Source organism: Eupeodes corollae, chromosome 3, assembly GCF_945859685.1.
Source record: "Eupeodes corollae chromosome 3, idEupCoro1.1, whole genome shotgun sequence".
Taxonomy (NCBI): Eukaryota; Metazoa; Arthropoda; class Insecta; order Diptera; family Syrphidae; genus Eupeodes; species Eupeodes corollae.
In genome coordinates, this window is record NC_079149.1 from 95,622,816 (window position 1) to 95,642,280 (window position 19,465).

Sequence of the window (19,465 nt, forward strand, 5' to 3'; positions counted from 1 at the left end):
CTGAGAATAAGGAGGTGGTGTGAATATTTGGGAAAACGGATGAAAACGAAGACAAAAACGCATAAATCTTTTTTGGATACTTTCAAGTCTGTCAATATGGACTGAAAAGTATGGTGCCCATATAACACAACCGTATTCAAGTATTGGCCTGACAAATGATACATAAAGAAGTTTTAAGACGTAGTGGTCACGAAAGTCACGAGAAAAACGTTTAATAAAACCTACAATCTTGTTAGCTTTTTTAACTATAAAGTTATAATGGTCACAGAACTTTGATTTACTGTCAAGAATAACACCTAAATCAGAGAAAACGGAAAGCTTATACAAATTGAGGAAGAACCTAATAAATAGTTACAATAATATAATTATTATATAGGGTTAAAAGTATTAAACCCAAGGTTAAATCATGGTTCGATTCGAGCTGCAAAGAGGTTATCAAGGAGAAAGAGGTGAGCTTCCGGTGTTTTAAAGCCAACCCAACTGAGGAAAACCGGAAAAAGTTTAAGCAAGCCAGGAAGGCCTGCAACGCCTATATTCGAAGGACCAAATTTTTACATGACCAAAAATTACGGCGAAAAATACTGCAATGTCCCAAAGGCAGTAAGAATTTTTGGTCATTTGTAAAAAACATGAGGAATTCTTCCTCTTCCTCGGTTCCTACGCTTGTTGTCAATGACACTCCTTTAGTTAGCTCTATTGATAAAGCCAACTTATTTGCAAGGCAGTTCGCTGAAAATTCTACCTTACCAGATAGTGTCATGACTCCCCCAGTTCTTGAACGCGTAAATGATTCTATGGGACCAATCTTTTTTCGTACTCGAACTGTGGCGAGAGTTCTTAAAGATCTCAACATTCATAAATCCGCTGGCCCAGATGGTATCCCCGCTATTATTCTGAAGAGGTGTTCTTCCACGCTAGCAAAACCACTGCGTAAGCTTTTCAATCTATATTATTCTTCTGGGCTCGTTCCGAGTAGTTGGAAAACTGCATTTGTTCAGCCAATTCCAAAAAAAAGGCGAATCTTCTTCTCCCACAAATTACCGAGCGATAGCACTAACGTCCCTTCTTTCTAAGGTCATGGAAACGCTGATTAATTATCAGCTTAAGAAATATCTTGAGGAACGGAAGCTTCTTAATGACCGGCAATACGGCTTTCGTAGCAATAGGTCCACTGGTGATCTCATGGTTCATCTCACCGAACAGTGGCACAGATCCTTACATCGTTTTGGAGAAATTAAGATTATTGCACTTGATATTTCAAAGGCATTTGATAAAGTTTGGCATCTTGCTCTCTTATCGAAAATGCGTGCTTTCGGTATCGACGAATCTCTTCTTCGTTGGATTAGAAACTTTCTTTCGAACCGTTCAATACAAGTTGTTTTGGACGGGTTCAAGTCTGAATCTCATAAAATAAATGCTGGTGTGCCCAAGGGTTCCGTTTTGTCTCCGACCCTCTTCCTCATTATTATAAATGATCTCTTGTCTGCTACTTCTAATCCAATACATTGTTTCGCTGACGATAACACTCCTAGCTTTTCATATTCGTTTCCAGACTCACAACCCTCCTCTTCGGATGTGGAACTGCAACGGCAAAATATGATAAGCTCATTAAATTCCGACCTTCACAGCATTGTACAATGGGGAATAAAAAATCGTGTGGAATTTAATGCTTCGAAGACGCAATGCTGTCTTGTTAAAGCGAGATAAACCGTCTTTGCCACTATCTATGAGTGGCACTTGCATCAACGAAACAGAAAATCTTGACATCGTCGGAATGTGCATCAGCAACCACCTATTGTGGAGCGATCTTATACGCGATGTTGCCAAAAATGCCGCAAGATGTCTAGGTTTTTTGAGACGTTGCAAGAAATTTTTTTCTCCCTCTGATCTGGCTACAATCTACAAAACCTATATACGTCCGAAACTTGAATATAACTCTCATCTCTGGGCTGGTGCTTTAGTAACTTATTTAAGCCTCTTGGACAGTATTCAAAAAAGAGCTTTTAAAATGATTGGTGACATTAACATCATCAACTTGCCTCACCCTTTTTTACCGTTATTTAAACGGACGATGCTCTAGTGAAATAGCAGTTGCATTCCTCCCCTTAAACAATTTAAGCGTAATACCCGGGTTTTTAGGAACTACCATCAGTTTACCCTTGAGCCCAACTTCGGCCGTATTATGAAGTACAGAGATTCTTTTTTTAGCCATACTACGCGAATGTGGAACTTCTTGCCACGATCTATCTTTCTCTGTCATTTCAATGTTCAGAAATTTGAAACCAATGTGCACCGACACCTCCTATCCAACCCTTCCCTCTTTTCCTAATGCTCACACTGTGTCTTTATGTGTATTAAACGTATAAAAAACCCTTTTAGTGTTTGCTAATTATAAAAAAAAAAAATCTATAATTGTTTTTTTTGCGTGTAAGACACATAGTTTTACATTTGTCAATATTCAATAAAAGTCGGTTTGTATTGCACCATTCCCTAAAACTATGAAGATCTTCTTGAAGCTTTGAGCAGTCATTAATTGAACTAATAGATTTGAAAATTTTAATGTCATCAGCGTGTATTAAAACGGAGGAGTTTTTTATAACGGATGTTATGTCATTTATATATAAGATAAATAATAAAGGACCTAAATGGCTACCCTGTGGAACACCAGAGTTGACGTAAAATTGGTCGGAGAATTCGTTTCTGAATATAACGCTATAACTTCTGTTCTTGAGATAAGACGAGATCCACATCAAGAATTTGTCGTTAAGCCCTAAGGCCTTAAGTTTGTGGACTAAAGTCTCGTGACACAATTTGTCAAAGGCTTTACTGAAATCTGTGAATACGCAATCTACTTGCTTACGATCTTCGAAGGAGGCAAGGCAGAAAGAAGTGAAATCAAGTAGGTTTGTAATTTTTGATTTATTCTGGACGAAACCATGTTGATTTTTACAAACAATTGAAAAGTCTGGCAATCGACCCTTTTTTATGAATCGGAGTTATAAATGCACTTTTCCATAATAGTGGGAAAATTGAGCTTCTAAGAGATTCATTGAACAAAACAAACAGAGGGTACGATATATGAGACACACATTTTTTTAAAACACATGATGGTACTCCATCAGGGCCAGGGTGAAAACAATCATTAAGTTCTGAGACACAACGAACAATTGAATCCTCACATATTGTCAAGTTAAGTGAGTTAAGGTGTGGATAAATTTGGGCTGGAATTGGAAAAGAAGGAGGCACGTTGAAAGCATCTCTGAGGAAATTAGTAAACATATTTGAAATTATTTGGGAGTCATGACTTGTTGTGATATTAAAAGACATAGAGTTTGGGTAACCGTCAGTTTTTCTTTTACTTCTCACGTCTTCTTCTACCAGTTTAACATCGGCTGGAGATACAGCTTACTTACTTACTTAAGGTGGCGCTACAGTCCGGGGCGGACCTGGGCCTCAACCAACAAGCGTCTCCAGCCAGCTCGGTCCCTAGCTAGCTGTCTCCAGTTTCGCACGCCAAGTTGGTTGAGGTCCTCTCCCACCTGGGTGCGCCACCTGAGTCGCGGTCTTCCTCTACTGCGCCGTCCCTCGGGAATGGATTCGAAGACCTTCCGGGCTGGAGCGTTGATGTCCATCCACTCTACATGACCTAGCCATCTAAGCCGTTGGACTTTGATTCTGCTAACTAGGTCAGTGTCGCTGTACAGCCCGTACAGCTCGTCGTTATATCTTTTCCTCCATTCTCCATCTATGCGTACGGGACCAAAAATCGCCCGAAGAATTTTTCTCTCGAAGCATCCTAAGACGCTCTCATCTTTCTTTGACAGGGTCCAGGCCTCAGCGCCATAAATGAGAACTGGGATGATGAGTGTCTTATACATGGTGAGTTTAGATGCTCGACAGAGGACTTTACTTCTCAATTACCTTAAAAGTCCAAAGAAGCAGCAGAAGAGTTATTCTTCGTTTGATTTCAGCGCTGGTGTCGTTGTCTGTATTAATAGCGGTGCTTAGGTAGACACAGTCCTTAACTACCTCAAAGTTATAGCTGTCCATGGTGACGTTTTGTCCAAGACGTCGTCGTTCAGTGTCCTTTTTTGATGACAGCATATACTTGGTCTTGCCCTCATTGACAACTAAAACCCATCTTCTTCGCTTCCGTCGCAATGCTCAAAAACGCTCCACTGACATCACGCTTTGATCTTCCAATTATGTCAATATCATCTGCGTATCCGAGTAATTGGATGGATCTTTGGAAGATTGTGCCTCTAGTGTTGACGGTTGAGTTTTGTACAATTCTTTCCAGAACGATGTTGAAGAAGTCGCATGACAGTGCATCGCCTTGTCTAAAACCTTTTTTGACATCAAATGCATCGGTAAGATCTTTTCCGACCTTGATAGAGCAGCGTGCATTCTCCATCGTCATTCTGCACAAACGGATAAGTTTGACAGGGATGCCAAAACTAGACATCGCTCGGTAGAGCTCTTCCCTATAGATGCTGTCATACGCGGCTTTAAAATCGATAAAGAGATGGTGGGTATCGATTTGAAGCTCCTGGGTTTTTTCCAAGATCTGCCGTAGTGTGAATATTTGGTCGATAGTGGACTTTCCCGGTCTGAAGCCACACTGATAAGGACCAATCAGGTTGTTGACGAATGGCTTCAGACATTCACATAATACGGCAGAGAGGATCTTATACGCAATGTTAAGAAGACTGATGCCTCTGTAGTTGGCGCAGTTTAGAGGGTCTCCTTTCTTATGTATCGGGCACACTATGCTGAGATTCCACTCATCGGGCATGCTTCTTCCAACCATATTTTGCAGATGAGTTGGTGCATGCTCCCTACCAAGTCATCGCCTGCTGCTTTGAATAGTTCCGCAGCGATGCCGTCAGCACCAGCAGCTTTGTTTGACTTAAGTTTAGATATAGCTATCTTCACTTCGTCAAGGTCGGGTAGGCGGAATTGTTGATCTGCGTCGCCGAGGTTGAGTGGTTCTATCTCCCTCACAGCGGAATTCGGTTCCTCATCGCCGTTATATAATTTGGAGAAGTGATCTTTCCATATTCTCAGCATCGACTGCGGTTCTACTACGATGTTCCCTTGATCGTCTTTACAGGCTTCGGTTCGTGGCTGGTACCCTTGGGAGGTTTTTTTTACCTTTTGGTAAAATTTACGAACCTCATAAATGTTGGGACATCACTCTATCTCCTCGATCGCGTGCTTCTCATGCTCTCTTTTTTTCCGTCTAAGAAGCCGGTGTTCCTCTCTCCTCTTCTGCTCGTAGAGCTCGCGAGCAGCTCTCGTCCTTTTGTGCAGCGCCGTTTTGTATGCCTCTTGTTTCGCTGCGTGAGCTTGCCGGCATTCGTCGTCAAACCAAGGGTTTCGCTGTGGTGGCCGTGTGAAACCTAGCACTTCAGAGGCGGCATGTCTGATGGCTGCAAGGCAATGTTGCCACTGGTTTTTAATTCTTAATGCAGGAAGCATAGGACTCCTTAGGAGGTTATTAGAGACTCGATCGGAAAAGGACATGGCAGTCTCTTGCGATTGTAGCCGTCTAACGTCGAATCTTCTCACAGTACTTCCTTGTTTTGGCTTGGATCAGGATATCCGTAGCCGTACCTTGGCTACAACGAGGTAGTGGTCCGAGTCAATGTTGGCCTCTCGGAATGTTCGGATATCCTGGATACTGGAGAAGTGTCGTGTGTCGATTGCAACGTGGTCAATCTGGTTGACGGTTGATTGATCAAGAGATTTCCATGTCCCCTTGTGGATATTTAGATGTGTGAACTGCGTACTAGCTACCAGAACGTCTCGCCCCGCAGCGAAATCGACCAGCCTGAATCCGTTGTCGGAGGTGATGTCGGGCAAGCTGTATCTCCGATTATGCCACCAAAGATATCTTCTCTTCCTAGCTTGGCATTAAAATCTCCTAAGACAATTTTAATGTCATAGAATATATCTTTGGTGTCTTCATCTTTTTCCTCTGTTGGGGCATGCGCGCATATTAGGCTTATGTTGGCGAATTTAGCCTTGATGCGGATTGTCGTGATGCGCTCGCTCACACTGTTGAAACTCAAGACTTTTTGCCTGAGCCTAGTTCCAACAAAAAATCCACACCCAAATAGACGCTGTCTTTGTTTTCGGTAGCAGTCGCCGTAGTAGATATCGCAGTCTTTTAGTTTGCGTTTGCCCGGTCCATCCCATCGCACTTCTTGGATGGCTGTAATATCTGCCTTGCAGCAGTTTAGGGCTTCCGCTAATTGTTCGGCTGCACGTGGTCTGTTAAGGGACCTAACATTCCACGTACATATCCGAAGTTCGTTGTCCTTATTTCGTTTGCGTGGGTTGTCAACAGTGAATCCGTCCGTATGCGAGGCTTGTTGTTGCTTCGAAACTATGATGTTTTTACGTGGCCAGGAAGTCACCCCGACGGCACAACCCCCAACCTGGAGGGCCAGATCCTTAGTATAACCCCAAGGAAGGGGAGCCGGATGAACCGCTCCTTATAGGCCTGGGCTCCGAATATGTCGAAGAAGCCCTATAAGGTGTTCACTAAGTAGTTCGACCTTACTGGAACTGTAGACGCCACCGTTGATTCTATCTCGAGAATTCGTCCGCTGCCGCCTGGATAAGGAGAGGTGCCTTAGTGGAAACACCTCTCCCCCCCTCTCTCGTTTGCTGCCCCCAACAACTTTCCACTGAGGTTGGAACCCAATCTCCAGTTGAGGTACTAGGCACCCGATGTTCACCGCGGGGAGGTGAGAGTAGGAGTTGATAGACAGAGGTGGGTTTTGAGAAAAACCTGTGGACGCTTGTGTCCTCTTGAATGCACATGTCTACCATTTGAGATACAGCTACTTCAGTATTTATCGGGTCGGAGAAAAATATTAGGCCAAATATTTGTTGTATTGATTGGCAACACCATTAAATTGAACAAGTCCACAAGAAGCTAAACCATCAATAATTGTGAATTCATTGGTGCACGTTGGACTGATAGGTGTAAAATAGTTCAAATCTGATGACTTTGTCCAGTTGAGGTTCGGAAGATTGAAATCACCTACGATCAGCAGTTCATCATTAGGTTCCATTTGGTCGTGGATCTTCTCAGTGGTAGATCTGTTTTCGAGGAGTCGCTCGATTGGTGCCTAAAAAAAAAAAAAAAAATCAAAAAAATCAAATGGGGTGGCGCAACAGTCCGTTGTGAACCAGGGCCTAGTGACTTACAACTCTCAACCATTCCTGTGTGCGAGTACTGTTGTCAGGAATGGAAGGGACCTACAATTTAAGGCCGAATCCGAACGGCTAGTTTAAGAAAGCACTTTTTCATGACAAGAATTACTCTTGAAGGATTTGTCAATTCCTCGCAAGAGGCAGTACCCGCGAAAATTAATTTTTTTTTTTAAATTAAGCTGGCACAGGCAGGGATTGAACCCAGGACCCCTTGCATGACAGCCCAACGCACTAACCATCATGCCACGGGTACTTCATCATTGGTGCCTATCTCGTCTAAAAACTTGGTAAGTTGAGTCAAAGAGTTCGGTATCTATGAAGGAATTATTTAGCAATGTTTCTGTAAGAGTAATAAAGTCATGTTGTAGATTGTTAATATTTTTATAGATCGTATTGATCTTTATCCTTAGGCCATTGACGTTTTGGTAATAAATCAAAACTTGTCCTCTGCCCCTTCGATAATAATGCATTGTCCGGGTCTCTTGAAAAGGGTTAAAGGCTGACGACTTTATATGATTATTTTGATTATTCTCGAATTCGTGTATTATGATCCCTTTTGGCCAAAGCGATGTTGAGTTTAGAAGGTGGAAGATTGAGTCTGGAACTCTTATCTTAAAAGATGCATATTTCGAGTGGTTTCGATAAATCATTTTCTCAACTTTTAATAGCGACGTATCAGTCTTCTTCGAAATAAAGTTTTTATTATCGAGGGCGTTTGTTGAAGGGTCAAGTCAACAATCCACATGAGATAAGTGAGTTTAGATGAGTTTTGTTTGAAAGAGATGAAAATAACAATGAGTTTGCTAACGTTGATGATGATGGGTTTGCATTTGGCAAAAATCAATTTATTTTACTTTGAAACAGTCGCTTATGAAAGAATAAATATTTTAAGTCTTTTCATTCCTAAATAAATAGAAGATAATGTTTTTTTTTTTTCAAATAATGTAAAGACTGCAAATATTTAATCACAAAGACTGCACGTACATTAATATGATAAAATTATTATTTAATTTTACTGCGCATTAAAATTTTACTAAACTTTTTGGGTAATCTTGTCTTTCGATATTTTCCATTTAATTTACAAAGGGGATTGCTCATGATTTTTTTTGTATTTTAGGAGCATATTTTTGAATTATTATTGTCAAAATGAATAAATTGTTGAAGAAACCCAAAAAAATTATATATGAAAATAAAGGTTGTGAACTAAGCCACTTATTGGTGCCAAAAAAAATTAATATCATCATTGAATTTTAAAAGATATTATTGTACAAAAGTTTGCCTAAAAAATGCTGTTTTTCTAAGGTTTGATTAAAAATAACTCAAAATATGTAATTTTAGTTTCATTTAAAAGATATTTTTGACACCTTTATTTTAATACCTTTTTGAATTGTCTACCTTTTCTGTATCCAAAGATATTAGCATTTATGTCGAAAAAGTGCTGATTTTTAATGGTTGGACATTTCGAACTTCAGTCTCAAATATCTCGGATCTCCCATGAGTTATCGACAAAATATTTTTGCAGATATATCCGGCTTAGAACAACCTTTAATTTGATACCAAATTCATTGGTGTACACTCCGGGCCGAAAATGAGCATACCCCTTTCCATTACAAACATTTTGTTTTTGATAAACAAAATTTATTATAATTTTGTTTGATAGCAAAATTGGCTTATGAAAGATTTCCTTAAGTTAAATAATTTCAAATCAAATAAAATTAAAGTAAATATCGAAGCGTCATTTGTGAAACTATAAGAAAATGAATAATAGTCAAATCTCTCACAGTAGTAAGCTTAGGGCAAAATTAAATTTGGGAATACTAAATTTTTGTTTTATAGTTAAAATAAGAATAGGTATTAAATTTAAGAATTGTTCCACTCTACCTTACTATTTATTTAAAATTACGGCTGAGAATTAATCGTTAGAAAATAATATAATAATTTCCCAAAACCGTTGTTCATATAATTTGTTGTGAAGTTTCGGTAAAGAGAGATTCTACTTTAAATTTTTTTCGATGTGAAATCTTACGAAAAATTAAAGCAATGTAAAAACTCTAACATCGACAAATTTCAAAGTAATATTATCACACGGTTCACTGATGTAATTTACGTACTACAGTACATACATACGAGCTATAAAATGTTATTAAACTTTGATTCATCTACCCTTGAATATAACCCAATAAATCGTGTTCAATGATTGATAACTGCACACACATGTACATTTATACAGTAATAAGCACGCGTCAGGCCCTTAACGTGTAATCATTTTCTTGTCATTAAAATGTTTTACTTTGTTGATAATTTTAATTAAAATAATAATTATTAACAGAAGTTTGAGTCCATCATTTCTATATAGAATCGCAGTATTAAGTGTATATTAAAATGATATTGTTATCAACGCATTTTATATTTTAAATTAAGAAAAAAGAAATGACAACTAATCAGAATTTTAATTCCACTATATTAATATTTTATGGTAATTACTAATAAGTTATTTTTATCACGTGGGCCTCCACCTAAATGATATTATTTTCTTGTTTTTAAAGCTTATAATTTTTGAATTGATAGATCAACTTATGCCAGTTCTCAATTAAGGTAGCGCTGCAGTCCTGTGTGAACTAGGGCCTCACCAGCAAAACTTCTCCATCTAGCTCGGTCCCTAGCTAGATGTCTCCAGTTTCGCGCTCCAAGTTGGGTGAGGTCACTTTCCACTTATGCGCGCCACCTGATCCGCGGTCTTCCTCCACTGTGCTGTCCTGTTGGTATGGATTCGAAGACTTTCTACTTACTACGTAACCCAGCCATCTAAGACGTTGGACTTTTACCCTTCTGGCTAAGTCCACGTCGCTGTACAGCCCGTACAGCTCGTCGTTCCATCTTCTCCTCCACTCGCCTTCGATGCTTACGGGACCGTAGATCACACGAAGAACTTTTCTCTCGAAGCGACCCAAGGTGCTTTTATCCGCTTTTGTTATAGTCCATGCTTCTGCACCATATAGCAGGTCGGGGATGATAAGGGTCTTATATAGCAACACTTTGGTCCCTCAAAAGAGGATTTTAATACTCAATTGCTCTCTTAGTCCAAATCAGCGCTGGTGTTGTTTTCGGCGTTTACAGCGGAGCCTAGGTAGACGAAGTCCTTGACTATCTTAAGGATACGTCTGTCGATGGTGACGTTTTGACCAAGACGTCGGTGTTGTATGTCCTTTCTTGACGACAGCATGTACTTTGTTTTACCTTCATTAACCGTTAAACCCATTTTTGCCGCCTCTGCCTCAATACTCACAAAAGCCCCATTGACATCACGCTGAGTTCTTCCGATTATGTCAATGTCATCAGCATATGCCAGTAATTGGACAGACTTTTGAAAGATAGTGCCTCTAGTGTTGACGTGTGAGCTCTGCACTATTCTTTCAAGCACGATGTTAAAAAAATCGCATGACAGCGCATCACCTTGTCTAAAACATTTTTTGACTTCGAAAAGTTCTGTTAAGTTGTTTCCAACCAACAAACGGACGAGTTTAGCAAGGTTGCCAAAACTATACGTGGCTTTATACAGTTCGTCCCTGTAGATGCTGTCATATGCGGCCTTGAAATCGATGAAAAGATAATGGGTGTTGATTTGGTGTTCTTGGGTATTTTCCAGGATCTGCCGTAATGTGAATATTTGATCAACTGTGAACTTTCCTGGTCTAAAACCATACTGATAAGGACTTATCAGGTTGTTGACGATGGGCTTAAGACGTTCACATATTACGGCAGAGAAGATTTTACAGGCAATGTAAAGTAGACTGATAGTTGGTGCAGTTTAGAGGGTCTCCTTTTTTCAGGATCGGGCAAACAATACTGAGGTTCCATTCATCGGGCATACTTTCTTCCGACCATATCTTACAGATAAGTTGGTTCATGCTCCTAACCAACTTATCTCTAGCTGCTTTAAAGAGCTCGGCATTCAAGCCATCCGCTCCAGCTGCTTTATTAGACTTCAGCTTAGATATGGCAATCTTTACTTCGTCTAAGTCGGGAGGACGGGATTGTTGGCTTTCGTCGTCTATGTTGAATGGATCATCCTACCTGACAGCGGAATTCAGTTCGTCGTTGCCATTATGCAGTCTGCAGAAGTGGTCCTTCCATATCCTCAGCATTGACTGCGGTTCCACTATGATGTTTCCACTTTCGTCTTTGCAGCCTTCGGTTCTAGGTTTATGTACCTGTGAATTTCGTTTCACCTGTTCATAAAACTTTCGAACTTCCTTTTTGCTTTTAAACCTCTCAAAATCTGTGACCGCACGCTTCTCATGCTCTCTCTTTTTCCTTCTGAGAAGTCGGCGTTCCTCTCGCCTCTTCTGCTCATAGAACTCACGAGCAGCTCTCGTCCTTTTATGCAGCGCCGCTTTGCATGCCTGTTGTTTGGCTGCATTTGCCTGCCGACATTCCTCATCAAACCAGGGGTTCCTTGTTGGTGGCTGTTTAAAACCCAGCACATCAGAGGCGGCTTCTCTGATTGCATCTTGGCAATGTTGCCACTGGTTTTCGATACATTGTGTACGAGGCAGAGAACTTCGAGAGAGGTTACATGTAATTCGGTCCGAAAAGGATTTGGCGATCTCTGGCGGTTGTAGCCGTTCGACGTTGTACCTTCTCCCAGCACCTCCCTGTTTTGCTTTCGGTCTGGAAATCCGTGCTACCTTGGCTACAACGAGGTAGTGGTCCGAGTCAATGTTAGCTCCTCGGAGAGTTCGTACATCCATGATGCTGGAAGCGTGTCCGGCGTCGATCGCAATAGGGTCAATCTGGTTGGTGGTAGATTGATCTGGAGAAGTCCAAGTTCCTTTGTGGATGTTGAGATGTGGAAAACGCGTACTGGCTACCATGACGTTTCGCCCCGCAGCGAAATCTATGAGCCTGTATCAGCTGCCGGAAATGTTGTCGTGCAGGCTGTTCTTCCTGATTATTTCACCAAAGATGTCTTCCCTTCCTAGCTTGGCATTAAAATCGCCAGGACTATTTTAATATCGTAGCTAGGACACTGTTCATATGTTTTGTCTAAGAGCTCGAAGAACATGTCTTTGGTGTTGTCGTCTTTCACTTCTGTGGGGGTGTGCGCGCATATCAGGCTAATGTTGCCGGATTTAGCCTTGATGCGTATGGTCATGAAGCGCTCATTGATGCACCTATAGGTCAAGACTTCTTGCCTAAGTCTGGCTCCAATGACGAAGCTGCATCTAAATAAGAGCTATTGGTTTTCGTGGTAGCAGTCACCATAGCAAATTATGGCAGTTTTTCATCCTCTTTTTGCCCGGCCTATCCCATCGTATTTCCTGGATGCGGTGATGTTTGCTTCATAACGGTCTAGGGCTTCCGCTTATTCTTCAGCCGCACGTGATCTGTTAAGGGATCTAACATTCCACATGCATATCCGAAGTTCGTTGTCCTTAATTCGTTAGCGTTGGTTGTCAACAGTAAATCGGTCCGTATCCGAGACTTGTTGGTGCTTCGCATGTATGAAAGCTTTTACGTGGCCAGGAAGTCACCGCTACGCGGACGGCACAACCCCCAAGCTGGAGGGCCAGATCCTAAGTATTACTCCAAAGATGGGGAGCCGGATAAAACCGCTTCTTATAGGCCTGGGCTCCGAATATGTCGAAGAAGCCCTGTAAGGTGTTCACTCGTTGTTCACCACGGGGAGGTGAGAGTAGGAGTTGATAGACAGAGGTGGGTTTTGAAAAAAAATTTGTACGCTTGTGTCCTCTTGAAAGCGCATGTCTACCATTTGAACATCCTATGGGAAGTTGAAAAAATCGTTTAAACGATTTTCAAATACGAATGTTGAAAAATTAGAAAAAGAAAATTAGATATCACTGAAAGATTTTTTTTATTAAATGCGCTTTTTTCGACCGTTTGCTTGTGTAGAATAGCAACTTTTTCAAAACAAAAAATTTGTTTTCAAGTAATTTCGCTAAAATACCTATAAATAAAGCTCTTCACAAAAATTCACAGCTTTTCCTTTTACTTTACTATGAAGCAAGATAATTAATTTCGGAAATTTTGGCATTCAATAACTTGTGATGCCGATACTTTTATAATAATATATATTTATAATAATATATGTCTAGCTGAAAAAAAAATTTATAAAACTTTGCTTTTCTACTGAATCTGTAAAAGCGTCATAACATAATCCTAGAAATCAACATGTTTTTCAGTTAAAGAATAAATCTAATAAGTCTCTGGTAGCCAAAACTGATGAGTCAATTTTGGTTTTTGCAAAAAACCATACATCATGATGAGTGTTTAAATAATTAAATATCTTCAGTTACAAATACTTGTGTTCATGTCCATACAATTTGTCAACTCGACCATTTCAGAAAAATCATAACTATAAGTAATTTCTTTAATCTTGTGAAATAAAAATCAATCAACTAAAATATTGCTTACGTACGATACAAACCTATGAGTGTTATAAGCTACATAAATGTATCACTTACATTTTAATCAAGACTGTCGCCGGCGTTAGCCGAGAAAATATAAAGCATTGCACATTCGAATAGTTTTACAACTATTGTTCATTAACATTGATTCATTGATAGTAAATCAATGAAAAAAATTAAATAAAAATGACAACAAAAACTACAAATAACTGTGTTATGTAAAATCAAAGAACTGGAAGGTATTGCCCTGATTCGATGTGACAGGTCTGAAGCTAACAAAAAATAAAATACCCCACATGCAATGATAGCCAAAGAAAAAATCCCAAGCACAAGCGCATTATCAATTTTCAAGTCGTCTTGCATCAGCGAGTATTTGGGAGAGCCAGAGTTATACTTCTAAGGGCGATAAGTTTGTCTTTTTTTATTTTGCTAGCCGGTATAGGTACCTATATCAATATCAAAATAACTAAAAAGAAATACATTTTAATCTCAAACTCAAATTCACAGATCTCAAAAAGTAATACATGACGGTATTGATCTCTGAAGCTTCAGGAGCGGATTTCATACTGCATCAAGATCAAATAACCGTCGCATCATTCATTACTTATTCAAAAACTTTGAAAGAGATAGAGCTGTTAAGAAATGTAGTTTGGGCATTAAGTTTTGAGTTGTATTGGTTACTGTACCTGTGGCATGATGGTCATGCCAGAGGTCTTGGGTTCGATACCTGCCTATGCCATCTAAAGTCATTTCACGGGTACTGCCTCTTGCGAGGAATTGACAAACTCTCCAAGAGTAACTCTTGTCATGAAAAAGTGCTTTCTCAAATTAGCCGTTCGGATTTGGCATATAAACTGTAGGTCCCCTCCATTCCTGACAACATTACTAGCACAAGGTTGAGAGTTGTAAGTCACTCAACGGACTGTTGCGCCACCTAATTTATTTTATTGGTTACTGACATGTGACAGGCAATTTGACGTCTTAGGAGCAATTTATAGCTATCATTGGTTTTCATCATTTAAAATATTGTTTCGAGATTAAGAAACGAGTAAAAAAGTAAAATTTGTTATGTACATTAATTAACCTAGAACTTTTCTTTTAGTTCATTTTTAAGTTTTCAATGATTAAATCGGTTTTAATAAACAGCTGCTTGTTGATTACAAACTTCTCAACAAAATTGTTCCACTCAAATCGTTCCATTTTCTTTGTATTCCCACCTGTCACTTTTCATTTCAATGATCAACTCTAACCTCAAATGCTTGACTAAAGGATTGGATAAATTCTCGGATTCAATAAATGCAATAACCAACCTGTCAAACAAATTCCAATGATTGGTTTCAATGATGAAAAACAATGATAGTATGAGCGGCACCTTTTTTCTGGGGCCCTACTAAGCTTAGTCCGTCCATGTGCCATGATCTCCTGAGATTTGTACTTATATAGCAAGAGAATTGATAATTTCCCGAACATTGGAATCAACGCTATATAAACAAACTTTGACGTTGATTATCATATTCATTCAGTCCGAGACGCCAGCCTAATCGAACAATCATCATTATTGTAATTCCGGCATTGAACGTTCGCAAATTACGAAGGAAATAATAATTGTAATTTTGTATACAAAAATAAATTGAAATCGTGAAAATAAATATCAAGTTAAAAAACAAATAAATTCGTCAAATATTAGAAAATGGCTTCGTTAAACAATATTTTAGTGGCTCTGCGAGTTTTGCCCACATCGCCAAGTATACCAAAGGATCCACTGGATGTTTCCGAATTACCCGAAATCAGTTTGCAGGAAGTTTCCAACCACGATGATATTAACGATTGTTGGATTGTGCTCTACGATCGCGTTTACGATGTCACAAAGTTCCTTTTTTCGGTAAATAACAAAACTTAACGAAGAAGTGAAAGTGTAAACAGAGACTAACGGTTGGAATTATTATTTGTTTTTTTTTTAGCACCCAGGTGGTGAAGATGTGATCCTTGATCATGCAGGACGTGATGCTACATTAGCGTTTCATGGCACTGGACACTCAAAACACGCAACAAATATGTTACGAGATTATTTGATCGGTGAATTGCCTGTCAGTGAGAGAATTTTCCGAAACAAAAATGTCGGTGGTGGAGTGCTTCTGTCGGGAATACCAGATTGAAACTTCGTCGTTGCCGTTATCAGCCGATTTTGGATTTGGAGCTTGTCTATATTTGCCTCCAATTCCCATAGTATTAACTTTCAAAAATATCAAAACATAGATTATGTTCATTTTTAATCTTAAAACTAAGAGATTCACTGTGAAGAGGGAAAGAGCCAACAGCACAATCAATCATAAACCATTAAGTTGTGACTCGTGATCACTTTTAAATGCCACGCTTAATTATATAACACTTAAGTGGCTATACCTATAAGAAAGAATAATCGCAAGTCCTACTCGTATATGAGTTATCACTAATCACTAATCACTATCACTCGAATGCGATGATGAAATATTAATATGGAAGTCAGTGACGGAAGCAAAATTCTTATGTTTATGTGAATATTTGAAATGAGATAATTTGAGACTCAGATTCAGATCAAAACTTTGGCTATAAAATGGCGATATATGATAATCTAAGCACTCAAAGGTTGTAAGAGGACTAATGGAAGTTTTTCTATTCCTGTACTTAAAATAATAGTTTTTAAGTAAAATTGTGTTCTTAATCAAATTTCCTATATTAAGTATTATCCTTTTTAAGCAATTTTTGATATAAAATGAAAATTGTGACTAAGTATGAACTTTAGGCTTAAGTAAATAAAATTCTTTTAAAAGTAAAAATATTTGTTGTTATAAATTTTATTCTTGTTCATTAGGTTTGTTAAAAAAAACACCTGCAGACAGTTTTGAAATTACAAACTTTCTAATTGGTTCCAAATCAAAATCTTCATAGGTCTTTGGTTTGGAAAACAATAAACAAAATAGCTTTCCAATGGGAAACTATTTTAATCAGTTTAATTTAGTTAAACACTTTTACAACTCTTATCAGCTATTGAGTTCCCATACGTCACACGTACACAATTGGGTTTGATTAAACTTAAGTGTTTCTTTTCGAGATGTTCATATTAACTAACTTCTCATAGGAAGTAATTGTAATCGGTCCAATTTGTCGAATTGCAAATGTTGACATTTCTCGACGTTTTAAGAGAGATGTTGGTGCGTAAGTGTGTACGTATGTATGTTCAAACATGCGTACGTTTAGGAAAATTTTTTGTCGTTAAAATCTTAAAAACCAGCAGTAGTATCACTAAAAACCATTTGACTCCCAAAAAAAATTGAGTGGGTTGTTTTACTTACTTACTTACTTAAGGTTTCGCTACAGTCCGTGCGGACCTGGGCCTCAACCAACAAACGTCTCCAGCCAGCTCGGTCCCTAGCTAGCTGTCTCCAGTTTCGCACGCCAAGTTGGTTGAGTTCCTCTCCCACCTGGGTGCGCCACCTGAGTCGCGGTCTTCCCCTACTGCGCCGTCCCTCGGGATTTGATTCGAAGACCTTCCGGGCTGGAGCGTTGATGTCCATCCGCTCTACATGACCAGGCCATCTAAGCCGTTGGACTTTAATTCTGCTAACTAGGTCAGTTCCGCTGTACAGCCGGTATAGTTCGTCGTTATATCTTCCCCTCCATTCTCCATCTATGCGTACGGGACCAAAAATCACCCGAAGAATTTTTCTCTTGAAGCATCCTAAGACGCTCTCATCTTTCTTTGACAGGTCCAGGCCTCAGCGCCATAAATGAGAACCGGGATGATGAGTGTCTTATAGATGGTGAGTTTAGATGCTCAAGAGAGGACTTACTTCTCAATTGCCTTCTAAGTCCAAAGAAGCAGCGATTTGCAAGAGTTATTCTTCGTTTGATTTCAGCGCTGGTGTCGTTGTCTGCATTAATAGCGGTGCCTATGTAGACAAAGTCCTTAACTACCTCAAAGTTATAGCTGTTTATGGTGACGTTTTGTCCAAGACGTCGTTGTTCAGTGTCCTTTTTTGATGACAGCAGAAACTTGATCTTGCCCTCATTGACCACTAAACCCATCTTCTTCGCTTCCGTCGCAATGCTCAAAAACGCTCCACTTACATTACGCTTTCATCTTCCAATTATGTCAATATCATCTGCGTATCCGAGTAATTGGATGGACCTTTGGAAGATTGTGCCTCTAGTGTTGACGGTTGAGTTTTGCACAATTCTTTCCAGAACGATGTTGAAGAAGTCGCATGACAAAGCATCGCCTTGTTTAAAACCTTTTTTGACATCAAATGCATCGGTAAGATCTTTTCCGACCTTGATAGAGCGGATAAGTTTGATAGGGATGCCAAAACTAGACATTGCTCGGTAAAGCTCTTCCCTATAGATGCTGTCATAAGCGGCTTTAAAATCGATAAAGAGATGGTGGGTATCGATTTGAAGTTCCTGGGGTTTTTCCAAGATCCAAGATCTGCCGTAGTGCGAATATTTAATCGATAGTGGACTTTCCTGGTCTGAAGCCACACTGATAAGGACCAATCAGGTTGTTGACGAATGGCTTCAGACGTTCACATAATACGGCATAGAGGATCTTATACGCAATGTTAAGGAGACTGATGCCTCTGTAGTTAGCGCAGTTTAGAGGGTCTCCTTTCTTATGTATCGGGCACACTATGCTGAGATTCCACTCATCGGGCATGCTTTCTTCCGACCATATTTTGCAGATGAGTTGGTGCATGCTCCGTACCAAATCATAGCCTGCTGCTTTGAATATTTCGGCAGCGATGCCGTCAGCTCCAGCAGCTTTGTTTGACTTAAGTTTAGATATAGCTATCTTCACTTCGTCAAGGTCGGGTAGGCGGAATTGTTGATCTGCGTCGCCGAGGTTGAGTGGTTCTGTCTCCCTTACAGCGGAATTCGGTTCGTCATCGCCGTTATATAATTTGGAGAAGTGATCTTTCCATATTCTCAGCATCGACTGCGGTTCTACTACGATGTTCCCCTGATCGTCTTTACAGGCTTCGGTTCGTGGCTGGTACCCTTGGGAGGCTTTTTTTACCTTTTGGTAAAATTTACAAACCTCATTCCTGTTGTGACATCCCTCTATCTCTTTAATCGCGCGCTTCTCATGCTTCTCCTCTTCTGCTCGTAGAGCTCGCGAGCAGCTCTAGTACTTCTGTGCAGCGCCGTTTTATATGCCTCTTGTTTCTCTGAGTGCACTTGCCGGCATTCGTCTTCAAACCAGGGGTTTCGCTGTGGTGGCTGTGTGAAACCTAGCACTTCAGAGGCGGCATATCTGATGGCTGCAAGGCAATGTTGCCACTGGTTTTCAATGCTTAATGCAGGCAGCATAGGACTCCTTAAGAGGTTATTAGAGACTCGATCGGAAAAGGACATGGCAGTCTTTTGCGATTGGAGCCGTCTAACGTCGAATCTTCTCACAGAACTTCTTTGTTTTGGCTTGGATCGGGATATCCGTAGCCGTACCTTGGCTACAACGAGGTAGTGGTCCGAGTCAATGTTGGACTCTCGGAATGTTCGGATATCCTGTATACTGGTGAAGTGTCATTCGTCGATCGCAATGTGGTCAATCCGGTTGACGGTTGATTGATCAGGAGATTTCTATGTCCTCTTGTGGATATTAGTCTCGCCCCGCAGCGAAATCGACCAGCCTGAATCCGTTGCCACAGGTGGTTTCGTGCAGGCTGTATCTCCCGATTATGCCACCAGAGATGTCTTCTCTTCCTAGCTTGGCATTTAAATCTCCTAAGACAATTTTAATGTCATAGCCAGGGCACTGCTTATATGTCCAAGAG

At 40.0% G+C, this 19,465-nt stretch overlaps 1 protein-coding gene across 1 annotated transcript; it reads left to right on the top strand.

Moving 5' to 3' along the window:
* The first annotated feature begins 15,160 nt into the window (after nucleotides 1-15,160).
* LOC129950174 (uncharacterized) lies at nucleotides 15,161-16,471 on the top strand. The gene is made up of 2 exons (XM_056062018.1): nucleotides 15,161-15,537; nucleotides 15,617-16,471. The coding sequence occupies exons 1-2, from the start codon at nucleotides 15,346-15,348 to the stop codon at nucleotides 15,809-15,811; spliced, it is 387 nt and encodes a 128-aa protein (XP_055917993.1). The 5' UTR covers nucleotides 15,161-15,345; the 3' UTR covers nucleotides 15,812-16,471.
* Nucleotides 16,472-19,465: the final 2,994 nt, after the last annotated feature.

Excerpts from the sequence above, each read along its gene's own strand:
- LOC129950174 (XM_056062018.1), top strand. The coding sequence starts at position 15,346 with ATGGCTTCGTTAAACAATATTTTAGTGGCTCTGCGAGTTTTGCCCACA. Across the intron at positions 15,538-15,616 it reads TCACAAAGTTCCTTTTTTCG|CACCCAGGTGGTGAAGATGT; the intron begins GTAAATAACAAA and ends TTTTTTTTTTAG.